This window comes from Eleutherodactylus coqui, chromosome 1, assembly GCF_035609145.1.
Source record: "Eleutherodactylus coqui strain aEleCoq1 chromosome 1, aEleCoq1.hap1, whole genome shotgun sequence".
NCBI lineage: Eukaryota > Metazoa > Chordata > Amphibia > Anura > Eleutherodactylidae > Eleutherodactylus > Eleutherodactylus coqui.
Genome location: NC_089837.1, coordinates 225,708,817 through 225,730,137, shown reverse-complemented (window position 1 = coordinate 225,730,137; position 21,321 = coordinate 225,708,817). Strand labels below are relative to the sequence as shown.

Sequence of the window (21,321 nt, the reverse complement as noted above, 5' to 3'; positions counted from 1 at the left end):
GGGTTGTCCCGCGCCGAAACGGGTTTTTTTTTTTTTTCAACCCCCCCCCCCGTTCGGCGCGAGACAACCCCGATGCAGGGACCTAAAGAAAGCTTACCGGAGCGCTTACCTTAATCCCCGCGCTCCGGTGACTTCTATACTTACCGGTGAAGATGGCCGCCGGGATCCTCTTCCTCCGTGGACCGCAGCTCTTCTGTGCGGTCCATTGCCGATTCCAGCCTCCTGATTGGCTGGAATCGGCACGTGACGGGGCGGAGCTACACGGAGCCCCATAGAGAACAGGAGAAGACCCGGACTGCGCAAGCGCGGCTAATTTGGCCATCGGAGGGCGAAAATTAGTCGGCACCATGGAGACGAGGACGCCAGCAACGGAGCAGGTAAGTATAAAACTTTTTATAACTTCTGTATGGCTTATAATTAATGCACAATGTATATTACAAAGTGCATTATTATGGCCATACAGAAGTGTATAGACCCACTTGCTGCCGCGGGACAACCCCTTTAACCCCTTAGTGACCAAGCCTGTTTGCGCCTTAATGACCAGGCTAATTTTTTTTAAATCTGACATGTGTCACTTTAAAATAGAATAACTCAGTTAATGTTTTGCATATCCAAGTAATTCTGACATGTTTTTTGCCACATATTTTACTTCATTTAGGTGGTAAAATTGGACAGATAGAATTTGTGTATATTTATTAAAAGTGCCAAAACTTCATTATTTCACATTTTCAATTGCAATATCTCAAATATATGTAAACGTACTGTACAAATTTTTGATAAGATATATATTTCCATCTGTGTACTTTATTCTGGAAGCACATTGGAAAAACCTACCTTTTTTTAACCATTTAAGAGACGTACAAATTTAACATTGATTATCAACATTTTGAGGAACACTTTGTTTTCCTACACCAAGCCAAGGTTGCAAAGGCTCATAGGTATCGGAATGGTAGATACCCCCATAAATGACCTCATTTTAAAAACTACACCCCTTCATGTATTCACTGAGGGGAGTCATGAGTATTTTGACCCAACAGTTTTTTTCAAAAGTTAATGCAATTTAGAGAAGAAAAAATTAAATTTCATATTTTTGCAAATATGTTATTTTAAAGGCAAGTTTTTGTTCTATAGTGCACAGGAAAATGATGATGGATACCCCTGTTTGCCCTGTGTTCAGAAACATACCCATTGTGGCCCTTATATTATGTACTGTATGTATGCACAATGGGTCCCAAATCAAAAGGAGCAGCCAGTGGCTTTCAGAGCAGACATTTTGCTTGAAGGCATTTTAGGCCCCATAGCACACTTGTAGAGCCTTTTAGCAGCCCAAACGACAGAGAACCCCCAGAAATAACCCCATTTTGAAAGCTATATTCCTTAACAAATTTATCTAGGGGTGTACTGTGTATTTTGACCCCATAGTTTTGAATGAATGTAAGCAAAGCAGAAGGAAATAATTACGATTTTCATTTTTTTTGGAATTGTGTCATTTTGAAAGCAGTTTTTTCTTCGTATAGCAAACATATGAATGTAGGCTTTCTTCCAAAAAAGGATCCCCCTGTTTGTCCTGTGTTCAGAAACATATTCATTGTGGCCCTAATCTTATGTCCGTTTGCATAACGGGGCCCAAACTGAAAGGAGCAGTGGGTGGCTTTCAGAACAGACATTTTGCTTGAAGGTGCTTCAGGCCCCATTGCCCACTTGTAGGGCCCTTGAGCGGCCAAAACAATGGAGATCCCCCACAAATGACCCCATTTTGAAAACTTGACCCCTTAATGAATTAATCTCGGGATGTACTGCATATTTTGACCCCACAGTTTTTGAATGAATCTAAGTAAAGCAGGTGTGGCGATCTCAAACAGAAGGCGTTCAACAAGCTGCTCCTGGAACTGCAGGAAGGCGAGCATTTCTGGGGGCTTCTTGTAAATTACGTCCACATTACAGATAGTGGTCTAAATAATGCCGGGCTTACACGGCCGCCTGTGGAATTTGCTGGCGGAGACCCCCAGCGGATCCCAGCAGTGAGCCCCGCTCTGGCTCTGCATACGTCCACGTAATGTACTGTGCATTCGTCACGTTGGGGTTCAAATGCCTCCTGGGATCGGTAAGGGGAGATGGAACTTTTTTAAAAAACTTTTACGTGATCGCCATTATCCATTGGATAATAGCGATCACGGGACCAGGAACCACACACCGCGGCACCCCGTGACATCTCTAGGCTCTTGGCTACCCTCGGTAGCCAGTAACAGGATGATTTTAAATTTAACGGACAATTCTTGACTTTTGCGCATGCGTCCGCCATTTTGCTGGCAGGCGCATGAACCAAAGCTGGGAAAGGTCCATGGATAAAGATCAGATCAGAGTGCAAATTCAGCGGTCCTTAGGTATATAATTTTATCGCCTCATAGATACAATCTTTTAAACTATTTCTTTTTACATTTTTTTACTTTACATTATCACCGTTATCCAGTGAATAATGGTGATCACGTGACTGGGAACCGCATACAGCGGTCTCCGGTGACAACACCCTTCACTGGACTATCTCTGACAGCCGGGTGCAGGAAGATTTTACATTTGCCAGGCGCTTTGACCTTCTGCCCATCCATGAGAGCAGCTGAAAATACTCACCCCTGACCTCCACGATATCCCACAGCGATCTGCACAGAAGCCCGTGGCAGGTGCAGATCGCCATGGGACATTGTGGAAGTCAGAGGGGAGTATTTTCAGCTGCCCTCATGGATCCAATCCATGAGGGGGGCTGAAACTAACTTTTTTGACGTTTTTTTTAACTTTTTCATAATCGCCGTTATTCATTGGATACCATAGATCACAGGCCCCGCGGACTGCTCACCACGGTCCCAGGTGACCTCTCTTGCCTCCCGGCTACCTTCAGTAGCCGGAAGCCAGGAGATTTCAAATTTCCTGGTCCTACCAGCCTTCTGCACATGCGGCTGACGTAATGATGTCTGGCGCGCATGCGCAGAAGCCCGGCATCAGGTCTTGGAGGACCAGATCACAGTGGGACATCACAGAGGACAGGGGTATTTTCAGCTGCCCTCATGAATCCGATCCACGGGGGGGATCTGTAAATCTAACTTTTTAAACCTTTTTATTTACATTCATGCGATCGGCGTTTCTCCATTGGAAACGCCAATCACATTACTGGGAGGGGACTTCCTATAGACCCCATCAGACAAAAGGTAACCGACAGCATGGAGGTGTCGCACCCACAGCCTGCAGGGCTTTAATACCCAGAGGAAGCATGTTTTTAAGGGTCAGGGAATTAAAGCTCAGCAAAGCAGGATGTAAAAACACTATGGGGTGGTTACTAAGGGATTAAAGCACAGCCTAATATCAAACACTAAATTAAAGGCCCTTTAGAAGAATAAGGAGGATTCCATTAACAGAGTATTATTCCAGGTAAAGAGCCCGCGAGTCAATTCTTCTCAGTATTAGGGTCTTATTGTAATACTAAAGTCTGAATCAAGTACTGTAAAATAACACGTAGTATTTCCAAAAAGTTCAAGACCAAATGTGGACACTAGATGGCAGCAAGGCACCCTGTAGTTCTTTCTTGGATTTTAACTGCAGAGTTGTGAAATATTGGGCTGGGTTCACACAGGGCGTATTCCCGCCGGAAATCCCGCGGTTTGGCCGCAGCAAAAACCGCGAGATTTCCACCGGGAGAACCGCCGCGGAAAAAGCCGTGGTGGCTTTGAAGCGGCCCGGCCGCTTGCTTTTCTGTTGCGGCCGGCGCTCCCATAGAGGAGAGCGTGGCCGCAACGAAAGTAAACAAAAAAGTAAAAGTAAATAGACATGCTGCAGCCGCGGTTTCAGCCGGACTTACCGCAGCGGATTGGCCGTCCCGTGTGGATGATATTTCTGAGAAATCTCATCCACATGTCTGGCTAATCCCGAGATTAGCGGCCGCGGGCGGATTTGCCACGGCGAAAATCCGCACGGCAAAACCGTGGCAAATCCGCCCTGTGTGAACCCAGCCTTACTCTTCCATGAAAAATTAGGGCACCAGACGTTTAGCATGAGGATGTAAAAATGTCATTTTGCTGGCACTGCAATATGTTGCCAGTCTTTTTATATGTTCCTATCACATGGCAAAATATTCTTGAATGTACAGTTACACTTTGATTAGTCTTATTTTGCAAAAGTAGAAATCTAAAGGTTATTAAATTCAAGAGTTCACTTACTTTCTGCACTACACATAGCTCCTTTGACAGAAAAAAAATGTTATGGATCTTGGAATGCAGCGACACAAAAAATTAAAGTGTTTTTATTCTACAGAAGTAGTAAGATGAAAAACTATATAAATTTGATATACTATTATGGCCTAAAGCATACACATAAATCAAGAGCAGTTGAAAAAGATTTGTGTTTTATTACGGTCACATCAGAGTCCTGACCTTAACTCTGTTGAGATGTTGTCGTGTGATCTGAAGAGGGCTGTGCACCCAAGGCATCCCAGAAATATTGATGAACTGAAGTACATTTCCAGGGAGGAAGGGTCCAAAATTCCTCCTCCAAGCTATAAGAACACTTTGGTGGAGGTGATTGTTACTTAAGGAGAACCTACACAAGCGGAATCTTCCTGCACTGTAAAATAAAATACATGAATGGTACAACTGTTAGTTTAATTAGTTTATTTAAATTGTGATTGTCTATAATTGAGCCATAGATAACAATCAGAGCACATTTTATTAGTAATCAATGCAGAAAACTGGATAATTGTAACAGTATCACTTTTTCTCGCAACCATGGCAGATAGTGTGCGCAACATGCCACTCATCTGGTGCGCTGAGTATTGGCGGGGCAGCCTATTGCTGTTGGTGGTCAGTGAGCTCAGCAGCAGCTCCGCGGCTTTCTCTTCCATATTAGGAGCAGAGTGCTCTATATTATTGTGCATGCTGCATGCATGTTTGCAAGGATACATGCTCGATTGAAACCGTTGCAATGCTGCATGCATGATTGCAAGAATGCATGCTGGATGCACAGTCTCAACCATGCATGCAACATTCACCGGCGCAACCGCACATGCATTGGTGTGCCCATGCATACTTCTGACAATGCATGCTGCATGCATTACTGCAATGATGCATACATCTATGGTTGTGTCAATGCATGCAGCACCCAACAAAAAAGAGAGGATATTCATTTCCATCGAATGGCATACCTTCTCCGTACTGTGGTGCTGCAACTGTAAGTAAACATTGGCGCTGACACATGTGTTAAAACCAGTTGCCAGAGGTCAACTACTAATTTTTCATATCTTCTTCACAGGACAAGTGATAGCTTGCCAGAGAGGGTGCAGAGCCCTGCAGTAGAAGTTCAGTTTTTGAAAGGCAGTGTGGCATCGCCAACAACACCAATTTCAGAGGCTTCAGTGGAGGAAGAAATGGAGAGCTGCACCTACTGTGCCCTATGAAGTGCTTATTGACATGGACCAATGCAAGATTCAACTTACCCAATGCCAGGTGGCTGCTACACATCCAGATCCACCACCATCCACTCCTCCCCCACGGATTCTGAATGCTCTTGCAATTCCTTTTTTTCTAGACAGTTAATGTAATGTTTTATAATGTAATATTTCCAGTAGTTTGCTTTTCAGGATTTAGTGGATCTCCCTTAAAAGACTATTGATTCCGTTCCATTGGAACAGGTAATCATTAGTTGCTCGTAGTCCATCGTTATGGCCGATGACCAATCAGCAGGCGCATAAAGTTACAGCCACAGATTGGAACGGAAGCATTCACCAGCACAAATAATGGGTTGGAGTCACGACCAAGAGAACCTGTGCGCTCAATTCTTGTTGCTCTATTCTCTGGATAGATAATCGCTATTTTACTTTTGAAAAGACCCAAATTATTTAAAGTTAAAAAATAAATGACAAAAAGCAGGTTTTCCAGAAAAGTGTTTTTATTTTTTAAGGATTATACATTTTTTAATTCTATCCCAACGGAAAATTTGAGGTATTGGTTCATAACATGGCTAAAGTCAGCTAAAACACATTAGTCACTTGAGCAAATTTTGACCATATTATTTGAGCTCACAACCCATATCAAGGGTCCTCATTGTCTTGCGAGTCCCTAACTAAAAAAAAAATAAAACTAGCTAAATAAAATTTTGGCCGGTAAAAAAACAATATCATAGTTTAGAAAGTCCTGACCCTCAGGCTTAACAGACAGAGGCCAGCTGCCACGGAACTGCTCCCTGGGAAGTCAGGAAATAGTCCGCGAACTGGTCTCTAATCCAAAGTCCAGAAGATGCAGGCCTCACCACTTGATTCTGATCACCACCGCCAACTGTTGAAGTTGTTGGTAGTTGACCATCATCAAACGTCCAACCCGCATCTTTGCTCCAGCAAAAATTATTCAGAACCACAGCGGCTTTAACTACAGAGCACACATTTTCAGGTTCCATCTGAATGGTGCCCAGGAAAACTCGCCATTTACTGGAGAGAATTCCAAAGGCACATTCAACGAAATGCCGAGCAGACGTGAGTCGATATTTAAAGACTCTCCTTCTGGTGTCCAACCCTTTGTGGTGAAATGGTCGCAGAACGTGGGTTGACAGCCCAAGGTCCTCATCTGTGACAATTACGAATGGGGCTGTTGGACCTGAAGAACCAGGAAGCAACAGTCGCTCTGGCAGGGCCAGCTGGTTGGCTAGAAGAAGCTGGCCCATTCTGGAATACCTGAAAATGAGAGCATCAGCAGAGCTTCCATAGCCCCCAATATCCACCATTACAAATTGATAGTCACTGTCGGCGACCGCCAACAGGACTACCGAACAGTAATGTTTGTAATTAAAATATCAGGACCCTGAGCACGACGGCTTCTTAACACGGATGTTATTCCCATCCAGGGCCCCAATGCAGTTAGGAAATTGTGCAGCTTGCTGAAAATTGCAGCCAAGCCAAGCCATTGCTGCTCGCTGGTAGTCTGAAATTGGGTTCCCTTTAAATGCTCCTAGATGATGTTGTACATCTTCCTCACGATGTGGGAAATCATACGATGTGCAAGCAAAAAGTGCATGGCAGCAAACAAGTTTTCGGTGGCCAGGAATCTATAACAAAAAGAAAGAAAAGATCTGCACCTCTAGCTGCCCATAAGCATGCATTAGCATCCGTAGGGCAGCTAAAAGCATGCACGTGGGATTTTTTTCCCCAGTCATATTCCATCAAAATGTATACTCCAAAGGCCAAATGGCACTCCTTCTTGCATGTGCCCATACAGCAATTTATGTCTACATATGTGGCATCTCCGTACTTGGCAGAAATTGGGTAGCAAATTTTGGGGTGTATTAACGAAAAAATTCAATTTTTTTTTTTTTTGGATGACCAATCTTTTTTTTTGCAAATTATATTTATTTATTTGCAAACCTTCTAAAATCTAATTTTAAATAATTTTCATGACAAAGAGTTGGCCAAAGTCTGGAGGTGGGTTATTTACTTAACGCAGAATGCATGGGGGCCGCACAGTAATTTGTGTCATGGTGAGATGGCTCAACTAGGTGAGCAGAAGTTACTGCTGTCTTGCCCTATCTTTTGACTGATCTACTGAAAAAACAGGAGGGGGAGGGAGTTTAGCTGCATCCTATGCTGGGAAAACAAGACCGCTCGCCCTAATTAGGCAATCTAAGCCACGGGAAGAGTGTTAGGCACAAGCGTGTGTACCGGCTTTTTAATTGCAAAAACGAAGCACAGCAAAAATGTCTTGCCCTATATTCGGTAGTTTTTTTTTTAACATCTACTGCGCCCCCGCATTTGCATTTGTAACTTTGCATTTCCCCGCGCAAAATAATCTTTTGCACCACTCTGAGCAGTCACTATAAATGGCACGGCAGACATTCATAGTGTCAGTGGAACTTTCAACAGCAAATAGAAAAGAATAGAAATGGAAATTTGAAGTCCACCTGCAGTTGTGGGACACGACCTGTACCCCCTATAGGGATAGGTTGGCCAAAGAGACCCAAATGGTTTTTGGTGGCGCTCGGAGAATGGCATGTCCGCACAGTGCACCAAATATTGTCAGTATATTTTGGATGTCTTTTGCCATTATCAGTATACGATTGACTTTTTGCAATATCTGACATCTAGAAAGCACCTCTGTGAAGCAAACATTGTTTACTATGCCAATAGTGTGACTGCATTAGGGCCACTTTGCAGCCGCACTCGGTGGTCACTCCATTTGCAGTGCTTCTGGAGCCTATTGTTGTGTCTTTCCTATTGTCGCCAGCACGTGTATGCACTTGTATACAGTATTAGTTTTCCTGCGTGCAAGAAAGATAAGGCAGGACGTAGCATCCCGCTCTTTTTTTTCCCGAACTTGTGCTCAATTGCACAAAGCATGGATACTCCAAAAAACGGATCATCTGCTAATACGCTCCTCCGCATCAAGCATATCAGCACATGCACCCATGTGTTTAAGCCCTTAGGTATTAACTGATGGCACTGAAGTGGAGAGTGGCTTTTGTTTGAGCCATATTGTTAAAAATAACAGCGTATTGCTAGGATATACCATCGTGTTCTGACACCTAGAGCGGCTTCAGACAGGCTGATGTGCAAATACATTCACCATTATGAAGCGTATTAGCGCATAAACCAGTCACAATTCCTTTTCTTTTTTACCATTCAAATGTTGCGCTATTGAACACAGTTTAAAAAAAAAAAAAAGCATAAAGATAGGTTCTGCCCTTTAGTTTTTCTACGTGCGCAAAAGATAGGGCAAGTCCTCTGTTTACTCGCGCATAGTATTAATGTGTGAAAATCCTGCAAGTCACGACGAAACCATTAAAATCAATGGTCATATTTTGCTGCCATGATTTTCACACTTGCAAAACATGAAGAAATCGCGTTCGTCTGTTTTGGCCCTAACGGGTCTTACAAGGGGCCCACAGGTCCTGACATTACAGGCACTGCAATGCTGCTTAGCACTGCTTTAGTGCTGCATCCTCTTCCCAGTTGTTCCGTGAACAGCGGCGCCTCTAGCCCTCCCTGTGCAGGAAGCGCCGCTGTGCAAGGAGAAGCTTTGAAGGTGATGCAGCACTAAAGACAAACGTTGATGACCTACAATACGCTACAAATAGGCCATTAAGGTCTGACACCAGGAAAATAACAGTAAATCTATCACCTAATGTATGAAATAATACACAACACTAATATTTATTAATAATCATTTATTATTAATGATACAAAACAATAAGTTTAGGGTTACCCAACAACATTGGCCATGCAAACTGTGATGTAGTCACAGGCGCCATGTAGCCCTAGACTAGATGTACATTATGGTATAATACATTCCATAAACCTGACCACATATAATAACATTCCATATAAACCACATCTTCAGTGTAATTATAGTTAAATCCACAACGTTCCGTCCATCAGAATTCCTCCATATACTCAGTCACACCAGCGGTCAGTAAATGGTTCAGCCAGATGCTCCTCATGTGGAACTCCTCTATGGATTGTGTCTGTTGACCCTACTACTGCATGGACTCTTCTTTGGCCGTCCTGATGTGTCGCACCTCGTCAAGGTGTTCCTGTCATCTATGTAGAAGAAATAACAGTGCGGTTAATTAAACAGAAGACAATTGGCTTCCTACATCTCTTAATATCTGACATCCTCCACCCATTAGTATGACTAGCTGGTGGACAAGGGCCACAATTAAGGGTGCATGCTAAGAGTAAATCAAGGAGAAAATCCACACCAAAATCCCCAAGTGGACTTTGATGTGAATTTTGGTGCAGATTTTCAAAGCGGGATTTACTCATTGTATTGCAATGAATAAATTTTATGGTGAAAATCCACAGCATTTTAGAATGCCTAACTAATACTGAAGATTTTTTTCTGCTGTAAGGCCGTTTTCACAAGTCTGAGCAACTCGTGCAAGATTTGTGCGTTGCGAGACACACATATCTCGCATGAATATGAACCCCATTCTTTAGAATGGGGTCATACAAATGAGCGATTTTTTTGTTTTCTGCGGTGCGATGCGGAAAAACAAATCGTAGCGGTCCTATCTTTGGGCAAATCCTCGCATCAGATTGCCCATTGTTCTCATTGGGGCCTGCAGCAGCATCCTTCTTACCCCTTAATAGCCGGTCATCTCACACCTTTTTCCTTATCACCCATGATAGAACTATCATAAGGATGAGGAAATGTTATTACCGGTAAATGTACAATAGTCATAGGCATGTGTTTAGGTGTTAGGCTAAAAGAAAAAAAAATCTGGCCTCCTCTTCACCCCTTCATAGCCGGCCATCACACACCTGTGTATTTCCCCTCTGCCCAAGACAGCACTAGAAGCTATTGCTATCGTAAGCATGGGGAAAGTCATTTACTGGTAAGTGAAAAAAAATAGATTATACATGCCTATGACTTGTAGTGCAGATGTTATAAACCATACCTACCGCCAGCTGCAGGGTGGCTCTGCTGGCTTCTCCTTAGGTTTTCTCAAGCAATCTTTAACCCCAGTGAGGTGCCTTTAGAGTAATGGGGTCTTCTTCCATACAGGTGTCTGTGGTAAATGCTGGCCATCGGATCTTCTGGTCTTCTCTGGATGGTCCTCTAGAGGGCGCACAGTTTGCTCTGATGACATTGTGGAACTGGTATCTGTGGGAAAAAAAAAATCCGGCCTCCTCCTTACCCCTTAATAGCCGGCCATCTCACACCTTTTTCCTTATCACCCATGATAGAACTATCATAAGGATGAGGAAATGTTATTACCGGTAAATGTACAATAGTCATAGGCATGTGTTTAGGTGTTAGGCTAAAAAAAAAATCCGGCCTCCTCTTCACCCCTTCATAGCCGGCCATCACACACCTGTGTATTTCCCCTCTGCCCAAGACAGCACTAGAAGCTATTGCTATCCTGAGCATGGGGAATGTCATTTACCGGTAAGTGAAAAAAAATAGGTTATACATGCCTATGACTTGTAGCGCAGATGTTATAAACCATATCTACCGCCAGCTGCTGGTTGGATCTGCTGGCTTCTCCTTAGGTTTTCTCAAGCAATCTTTAACCCCAGTGAGGTGCCTTTAGAGTAATGGGGTCTTCTTCCATACAGGTGTCTGTGGTAAATGCTGGCCATCAGATCTTCTGGTCTTCTCTGGATGGTCCTCTAGAGGGCGCACAGCTTGCTCTGATGACATTGTGGAACTGGTATCTGTGGGAAAAAAAAAATCCGGCCTCCTCCTTACCCCTTAATAGCCGGCCATCTCACACCTTTTTCCTTATCACCCATGATAGAACTATCATAAGGATGAGGAAATGTTATTACCGGTAAATGTACAATAGTCATAGGCATGTGTTTAGGTGTTAGGCTAAAAAAAAAAATCCGGCCTCCTCTTCACCCCTTCATAGCCGGCCATCACACACCTGGGTATTTCCCCTCTGCCCAAGACAGCACTAGAAGCTATTGCTATTGTAAGCATGGGGAAAGTCATTTACCAGCAAGTAAAAAATATCTTATACATGCCTATGATGTGTAGCGCAGATGTTATAAGCCATACTTACCGCCAGCTGCTGGGTGGATCTGCTGGCTTCTCCTTGGGTTTTCTCCAGGAATCTTCAACCCCAGTAAGATATTGTGGAGCAGGTATCTGTGGGAAAAAAAATCCGGCCTCCTCCTTACCCCTTAATAGCCGGCCATCTCACACCTTTTTCCTTATCACCCATGATAGAACTATCATAAGGATGAGGAAATGTTATTACTGGTAAATGTACAATAGTCATAGGCATGTGTTTAGGTGTTAGGCTAAAAAAAAAAATCCGGCCTCCTCTTCACCCCTTCATAGCCGGCCATCACACACCTGGGTATTTCCCCTCTGCCCAAGACAGCACTAGAAGCTATTGCTATCCTGAGCATGGGGAAAAGTAAGATGGAAAAGTGTTCCACATGCCTATGACGTGTAGAGCAGATGGTATAGTGCTTACTTACCACCGGCAGCTGGGTGGATCTGCTGGCTTCTCCATACAGTGGTCTAGGGTGACTGCTGGCCATCGGATCTTCTGGTCTTCTCCAGATGGTCTTGTAGAGGCTGCGGTTCTCGGCTTCCTCCCATGATCTTATTCAGCAGGTGTCTTGCTGAGGGTTTTCCAGTTGACAAACGAAAACCCGGGGTACCTGGTCTGTGTATCTGGTGGTAGAGATACACTGGCCTCTGCTTCTTCAATGTCATCCAGCTTGGTTTCTTGGAAGGTGGGATGAGTGTCACTTACTTCAGGGATGTATGGTGGAGTCACTTTCAGTCTTTCCAAGGAGTGCCAATCGATGTACCGGAAGAAGCGATGTCCTCTGATGTTCCCATGTAGTCCTAGGCGCCGGGCAGGATCCTTCTGGAGGAGCTAAAAATGAGAAATGTATCTAGAATTTAGTAACTGCAACCTAGGATCTGGGCGCAGTACGGACAAAAGCAATTACTACTCCCTGAATGCTGTTCTCCATGAATGGGCATCTATTGCTCTCATTTTAGGAGGTTGGTGATTGGGATAAAATGTGTATGTTTAAAACCGTCATCAGTACATCTATTATACAGTGTCAGCTACTATTAATGTTGTGTAACCCCTAGTATTAAACCCTTATAACAGGAACATACTGACCTTGTCAATGATGCTTCTAGCACTGTACGAAATCCCACGTAGGAGTGTCGGATCATAATCACACTCGCCGGTCAGCATTTCATTTAGGATGACACCAAACGCATACCAGTCAATAGCAGCGTTGTACTCTTTATTGGCCTGCATCTGCAATAAAGAAGAGAACTAGTATTAGTAGAGCGACATCTTGTATTGACCATACTGATATATCGCTCTCCATATCAGATTATTAGTACAATTTAAAAAAAACGTAGAAAAGTTCTCTTCTTACCTCCGGAGCGATATAACCTACTGTACCAGCCACACCAATGGATGTTCGGCCTCCATGCATGTTGACAAGCGAAAGTCCGAAATCCGTGATCTTAACATGGCCAGTATCAGTTAGCAAGATGTTCTCCAGCTTGAGGTCTCTGTGAGATAAAAAATGTGGATATAAAGTTAGTGTTCAGCTTATAATAATATGTGATAAATTCACATTGGAATTAGGAGGTTGTCTCATGAAGTGAATCCCTTTTGAATGGCAGCTAATCACAAGCATAGGCCCATCTTCTCTAACTGCTGGTAATCAGCTGTTATCACCATGAGAAGACAAGTCTAGCCTGATGTTTTGGACTCTTCAGGGAAAATCTGGCTTTAGAGCATGACCATTTAATGCAGGGCAGGTTGCGTCCTTCCCAGACAGACAACCATATGCCTTAACAGGGTATTTGGATAAGGGTTATATTCATGAGAGGCCCCTTTAAGAAGTGAGTAGTTAGAAAGCCATTACCTGTGGATGACTCCTTTACGGTGCAAGAACTGGATCCCACAAACAAGTTCGGCGCCATAGAATCTTCAAAAGGAAAAAAAGAGTATTATATCCCAAAAATAAGACAGGCAGCTCATGGAAATGTTATTCTTTAGTGTTACACATCTCATATATGTACAATGTACTCAAGTTTCACCTGGAACTGGTGAGGTCAAGTCTCCCCTTCCTCAGTAGAAGGTCGAAGAGGTCGCCGCAGCTCACGAACTCCAATCCAAATAGAACATTCTTCTGCAATATAGGACCGATATGTCACATTACCAAATCACCCTGCGCACATTTTCATAGTAACATAGTAACTGTAGGCTGAAAAAAGACTTGTGTCCATCCAGCTTAACCTATTAGCCCCAATGCTGATCCAGAGGAAGGCAAAAAATACAAAACAATGGGGTATAAGCCAATTTTTCTCTTTTTAGAAAAAAAAGGATTTTCCTACTCCAAGTCTGGCAATCAGTATATATTCCGGGATCATCAACCATTCTGAAGTTATCAATGACTATAACATAGACTTAAACATGTAATATAATTACACTCAAAAAACGTGTCCAGGCCCCTCTTGAATTCCTTTAGTGAATTCACCATCACCACGTCCTCAGGCAGAGAGTTACATAGTCTCACTGCTCTTACAGTAAAGAACCCCTTCTATGTTGGTGTAGAAACCTTCTTTCCTCTAGACATAGAGGATGTTCCCTTGTTACAGTCACAGTCCAGGGTATAAACAGATGATGAGAGAGATCTATGTATTGACCCCTAATATATTTCTACATACATTCATTACACAGTCTAGACAAGTACAGTTATTTAAAACTAGCTACTTAAGCAAATGCCAACAAACTTAGATGATGTTATTACTCTCCAATCATTAGTTATCTCACTGTTGTACTCCCTGCCAGTTACTAGAATGATTGAAGGTTGGCCATCAGTGTTGGACTTTGGTACCTAAGGCCCACTGGTATAACTGATTCTGAGGGCCCACCATACAGTGATATGGAAATACTAAGTGCTGTGTTTTAGTGCTAATGATGACCCGTGGTACACTGTGCAAATAATAACTGTGTTACGCATTAAAGCCTGTAAAAAAGACTCCCCCAGAGCTGTGCATGGCATAAACTAGCCATTGTTCACCCTTCTACTGCCCCTCTGGTCTGGCACCGCTGACCCATTCCTCTCTGCTCTGATTACCCGCTGAAACAGGAAGCAATGACATAACATTCATCGCTCACATGGCCACTATAGCCAATCGCTGGCCTCAGTGGTCATGTGAGTAATGAATGTTACGTCATAGCTTCTTGTTTCTCTGGGGCTCAGAACAAGGGGGAGGCGGGTTGGCAGCACCAGACTGGAGGCGCAGTGGAAGGCTGAAAAATGACTTTGTTTTTAATGTAATTTCCTACTCTGGGACAAGTTTTTGAAAGGTCAGAAAACCTTTTTGAATAGGGGTTCTGTTTATTGGACTGAGTTTTCCCCCTATGATTACCAAACTATGCTTATTTGGGAGACCTTAACCCCAGGTTTCCATTGCAGATTGCCTATCAAGCAATGCCTGTTACGTGGCTTGATAGATTGCCTGTCAGGTCATGGTATAATGTAACGCTATGGTAAGATCAAAGCATCGCGAGTTCATGTTCCCTCTGGGGAAGAAAAAACTGTAAAAATGAATGTAAAAAAGGTTTATTAATTATTTATTTAAAAAAAGTAATAAAAGTTAAAAAAGAAACCCTTTGCTATATTTATAGTAAAATAATCCAAATAATAAAACAAAAAAACATATTTGGTATTGCTGCATCCATAAAAGTCAGATCTATGAAAGTAATGCATTATTTTCCCCACAACGGGAACATCGTCATAAAAAAAAAATAAACGCCAGAATTGCGCTTTTTTTGGTCACCTCCTTTCCAAGAAAAAATGTAATAAAAAAAGTTGTAGCACTCCAAAATGGCACCAATAAAAACTACAGGAGTCCTGCAAAAAATGAGCCATTGCCCAACTTTATATATATATTTGTTATCGTAGTAATTGTACTGACCCATAGAATAAAGTTATGTCATTCTTGTTGCAGTGTACGCTGTAGAAACAAGACGCACCCAAAGATGGCGGAATTTTGTTCTTTTTTTCATTTCACTCCACTTAGAAGTTTTTAAATGTCTTCCACTACTTTGAAAACTAAAACTTGTTCCGCAAAAAACAAGCCCCCAGACACCTATGTCAATGGTTAAATAAAAGAGTTAGGATTTTTTAAAAGGGGGGAGGAAAAAACGAAAACTTAAAAAGAAGGCCGCGTCCATAAGGCGTTAATCTAATATATGAATGTACATAATAAATGAGTTGCAGTATGATTAAATGACATGTGCGCCTAAAGCCATACTGTAGATACGCTTAAATATAATCATCCATATACACATTGCAAATATATAAAGTATATAATGTACAAAAGGGGCAGACACTGACAGCAAGTAGCCAGAGTGCAAGAACTATAACAAGGTCGAAGGGCGACGTCACTGGGATGTTTGAAAGTGCAAAATCTCCATGCACATTAGGCAGACAATAGCACCCATTGACTTCAATCGGTTTGTACACATTTCCGTATTTTATGTGCGCAAAAAAAGCTGCAAAATGTTCTACTTGTGTATGCACAGAAGTCTATGGGGCGTGCGCAAATGTGTGTGCAATACGCTAGGAGATGCTTAACCCCTTAAGGACATGGCCTATTTTGGCGTTGAGGACCAAATGATTTTTGGTATTTTTTCATCTCCATTTCTCAAAAGCCATAACTTTTTATTTTTCCGTCGACGCGGCCGAATAAGGGCTTGTTTTTTGCGTGGTGAACTGTAGTTTTTACTGGTACCATTTTTGGGTACATAGACTATATTGTAAAACTTTTATTATTTTTTTAATGATCGTAGGGAGAAAAACCGCATCAATTCTGGCATTTTTTTTAAAGCATTAATTCTGCAGTATAAATGACACAATACATTTTTTTCTGTGGGACAGTACGGTTACAACAATACCAAAATTATTATATATTTTTTTAGGTTTTTCCACTTTTCCATAATAAAAACCCTTTTTTTGGAAATTTTTATTTTTTTCTAAAATTACTACATTCAAAGAGCTATAACTTTTTTATTTTTCCATGGATGGTCTTTTTTTTTGCAAGACGAGCTGTAGTTTTTATTGGTACCATTTAGGGGTACACACATTTTTTTAAATCACTTTTATTGTGTTTTTTGCCTCAGTTGTTTAGCATTTTTTAAACGCTTTTTTCCGTGCAGGACAATACGGGCATTCAATGTATTGTACGCATCATTACGGACACGTCGATACCAAACGTGGTATTTTAAATTTTTTTAAATTTTTTTATGCTAATATGAGAAAAAGCATAAAAAAGGGGGTTTAACAGTTTTTTTTACTTTTTTATATTTTGTATTTTATTTTTCTCTTTTTTTTTACACTATTTGTGTCCCTCTGAGGGACTTTTACTGCAGGACTGCAGATCGCTACGATAAGGCATGGCAGGACTTCTCTCCTGCCATGTCTTATGGCTTACTATAGCGATCATAGGCTATGGCAATACAGCATGCCGGTATCTGATTGGCCACATGAATCCTATTAGTTTCTTTACTAAAGCACATTAAGTATACATCAGTGTAATTCATACCCTCCAACACGTAGAAAAGAGCAGCAGTACAAACCCTTGTTAGGGCTTATTTACACGAGCGTATATCGACCAGCCGATATACGCTCCCATCTGAGCAGTCCCCCCCTTTCCTCCCCTCACCGGCTCTCTGCATTTCTCCTTCACTCCGTGGTTTGCAATGGGAGGGGGCGGGGTGAGCGGAGGTAAGCTCTACTCTGTCCCACCCATTCCCATTGCTGGCTATGGACAAGTGGCGGGAGCAAATCGCTCGGAGGGGAGAAAAGGGGCAGAGAGGCAGAGAGCCAATGAGGGAAAGGGAAGGAGGGGACTGCTCAGATGGAAGCGTATATCTGCGGGCCGTGAAAACGCCGGCTGATATATGCTCATGTAAATAAACCCTTACACAGAAAGGGCGCCAACACGTCATGTACGTCGCACTGTAACCCTATAGGCACTATGCCATACAGTGCGCTAAGGAAGGTTTTCTTACAGCTCTTTTTCTGCTCTGAGCTTCCAAGGTTTTGGCTTAAAAAAAGCCAGTTGATAAGATTGGAAAAACAATGCAGGATTTTTTGGTGCTATAGAAAACACTAAATTTGGAACTATAGCACCAAAATCAGTACTCTTGAAGGATTTATAATTTATGGTCACTCTGGTGGAGGAAAATGGCCTATGTCATAAAAAGTTTATATACTACATGTGTATGGCAGAAGGGGTGAAAATATATGTAGGTGACACTAAGGCGGCTTCACACAGCCATATGGGCAACTACGCTCACCGCTACGGAGCGTACTGCGCATTAACAGGTTGCTGTTTTTTTTCTTCTCGGGCTGTTTGAACTCCACACCATGGCGCAGGAGTTTCAAAAAACAGCAGGAAACATACAGCAAGTCCTATCTATTCTCCCCCGTACTATGAACAGGCGAGAATCCTGCTAGTGAGAATAAAGCCATAGAAATCAATGGTTTCGTTTTGTTCCATTACACGGCCGTGACTGTCACAGCTGACTAACAGGACTAATACCTGCCCACGTGTTTAAGCCCTAATGCAGAGAATTATGTGGCAGGAAATGACTTTCCTCAAGGTAGGATTAGAACTATTGCTATTCTGGCTGGAAGGGGACAATTTCTGACCTTTGTTATGTGGCCCTATGACTATCTTATATGTCCCTGCCAGTGAAGTCTGTAGTGTATGACATTCACTAATACAAGGTAGTCACAGTTATACCTTGGTCTGGATGGCAAAGTCTGCATGCACAAGGAAAGGGCTTCCGGATGCCAGCTGTAGAACTTGCTTCTCCACGATGATGTACTTCTCCTTCCCTTGAGCTCGTAGGGCCGTCTTGCTGATAATCTTAACCGCAAATTTTCGGTGGGTTAAAGTATCTTCGGCCTTCATGACTGTGCCGTAACTTCCTCGGTTAAGCTCCTGGTGGAATACTAATCTCTCTTTGAAGGAATCAGAGATTGTGCCGGAGCCGGTTGGACGAACTCCGCTGGATCCTAGGAGGGAAGATAAATGGAATGTATTACAATAAGTCTAGCATTTACTAGACACTATTCACACTGAGGAGATATTGCAAATGGTGCGGGCACAAGAGATGTGCCCCCTCCCCCCCCCCCAGCCCATCACTTGTGGGAACTAGCTGTATTATATAGCATTCAACCTGCAACATCTAATTGGTTAACAGACATAGGACCCCTGTCACCCTATTGACCTTCCACAATGCAATTGTGGGAAGCCAATGATTTGCCGTGGCAGCTAGGGGCCATAAGGGGTTATCCTGGGACATAATCAAAAATGCCTTTAGCCTGTGGCAATAAAATAACAGGATTCATGCTCACCCTTCGGCCGCCTGCAGACAGGCGAAAATTCCGCGGCGGGATTCCCGCAGAATTTCCGCCTCTGGATACCTGCAAAGGATTGCATTACAGCACGCAATCCTATGCAGACGGCCGCGGTTTGTCTGCGCAGCAAACAAACCGTGGCATGCTCTAATTCAGCGAGCCCCGCACAGAAACGTCACTCACCGGCTGAAGGCTTTGCCCTGTGCATGCACCGGCTGCCCGGCAGCCGGCACATAAAAGAGCCGGAGCTGTGGGAGCGGGTGAGTCCTCGGTGCTCAGGTCGGGTCCCGCTGCGAGAAGATCCGACCCGGCTGTCTGCAGACGACCTTCCACTCTTCCCCGCGTCTCACCGGCCCTTTAGTACCTGCTGAACTTCACTTCCTAAATCTGGGTAACATAAGTGCCACAGCTATTCACCGGCTGAAGGAAGCAGGTGATTGGCTGCATCGGTTATGTGGCCCTTTTCTTGGAGACGTCATCGCTGGCTCCCTGCATCGGGAGGTGAAGACTGCAGAGCCGTCAGTACGGCAGCTGTGGGGGATTCTAGGATTTTATTACCACGGGCTGAAGACTTTTTGAACAAATCTATGTCCATGGAATTGCAGTTGGAATTAATTAAAATTTTCCACCATTTTCCTTATATGCTTGTGACATATAGCTGTGCGTTATAAACTACTCAATTTATTGCAGAGTCCGTCAGTCAAACATTCAGCGGCCAATTACAGCAGAGCAGGGAGGATGTCACATATAGCAATATACCATACAACCATGAAGCGGGGAGTCTGACCTTGTCCCATGCTGGAACTAAAGGTTTATGGGCCCTGGTCAAAAGTTCAGCTTGGTCCCCTCCCTGCTTATGGCAAAAGTTCAATTCTGTCATCATAACCTGCAACTTATTGTATGAGCCACTGCTATGAAACTTAGGCTTTATGCACACGGACAGGTCGAACTTCAGCCCTTGTAGCAGCAGCTTCCACACGCACCTGCTTTTCTTTACCTTCATCCGTACTGGCGATGGTCCGCATGGCTTACTGTCAAAAATGCGCAGTACTGATTTTTTAAAAAAACCTCCTGTTTTTCCTGCGTCATCGCCTAACAATGCAAATCCTTAGGCCTCACGCACACGGGTGGAGTTTGCATTGTGGAATCCGGAGCGGGCGTCCACCTCCATGTTCCGTAAGAAATACCGTCCATTGCATCCTATGGAAAAGTGACTATTCATGCACACGAGCGGAAAGCAATTGGGGTTTCCACTTGCGCAAGAAGTCAATGGAAGCCATCCGATCCACGGCCCCTCTGCAACTAACATTGCAGAAAGGTCGTGGATTCTGCGTCATGGCTAAGCAATGATGCGGGAAAAGCAGGAGTGGACCGTGCGGACCATATGCAGTACAGATGAAAAATAAGAAAAGCAGGTATGTGCGGCCACCGCTGCTGCCAGGGCCGGATTCCACTGCAGGATCCGACCTGCCCGTGTGCAAGAGGCCTTAACAAAACAGCAAAGCACTATTTTTTTATTTTTTGTCATTGTAGCTGTGTGAGGGCTTGCTTGTTGCAGGAGGAGGTGTATTCTTTAACCCCTTAAAGACACGGCCTATTTTCGATATAAGGACGCAACGATTTTTAGGGGATTTTCATCTCCTCTTGTCAAAAGCCATAACTTTTTTATTTTTCTGTCTGCCCATCTGAATAAGCCCTCAATGAGTACTGCGGGTTAGTACGATTACAAGAATACCAAAAATATTATAATTTTTTTTGTTTTTCTACAGTGAAACCCCTTTTTTTGAAATTATAATTATTTCTATATCACTACATTAGTCCAATAACTTTTTCCATGGAAGGAGCTCTGTGAGGGGTTGATTTTTGAGTCATGAGTCATGGTTTTTCTTTGTACCATTTTGGGGTACATATGGCTTTTTTGGTCACTTTTATTGCGTATTTTGGGAGGTAAAGCGAACAAAATAAGCATTTTACCTCCAGTCTTTTTATGTTTTTTGCTGCGCAGGATGAATAGTGTCCTGAAATTACAGTACAGCTCATTATGGACATGATAATACTAAATATGTGGTGTTTTTCTAAAATTTTTTGCAAATGATATTTTGTTATTTTTTCATGGTTTTTTTTTCTTACACTATTTTTGTTTTCTTACTCTCTTCATGTTCCTGAGGGCTTATTTAGACGGCCATATATCGGTCGGGTTTTCACGCCCGGGCCGATATACACTGCCCCTCTCTGCAATGGAGGGAGGTGGGCCGGGCTGGGAGCTAGTGCACTGAGCTCCCGCCCCCTCTCCACCCTCTCTCCACCCCTCACCACTGTTTGCAGTGCAAGGGGCAGGACAGTGTTTGTGGGGGGTCAAACCTAGCCCTGCCCCACCCCTCCCATTGCAAACAGTGGCAAGAGGCGAGGAGGGGGCAGGG

The 21,321-nt window shown here is 43.3% G+C and overlaps 1 protein-coding gene across 1 annotated transcript; it reads right to left on the bottom strand.

Annotated features, from left to right (window-relative positions):
* Positions 1 to 12,658: 12,658 nt before the first annotated feature.
* Positions 12,659 to 19,927, bottom strand: LOC136611418 (protein kinase C delta type-like). Its single transcript, XM_066591028.1, has 5 exons — positions 19,885 to 19,927; positions 18,282 to 18,556; positions 13,560 to 13,651; positions 13,385 to 13,447; positions 12,659 to 13,025 (listed from the first exon to the last, which is right to left on the bottom strand). Exons 2-5 carry the CDS (start codon positions 18,450 to 18,452, stop codon positions 12,845 to 12,847), a joined length of 507 nt encoding a protein of 168 aa, XP_066447125.1. The 5' UTR covers positions 18,453 to 18,556; positions 19,885 to 19,927; the 3' UTR covers positions 12,659 to 12,844.
* Positions 19,928 to 21,321: the final 1,394 nt, after the last annotated feature.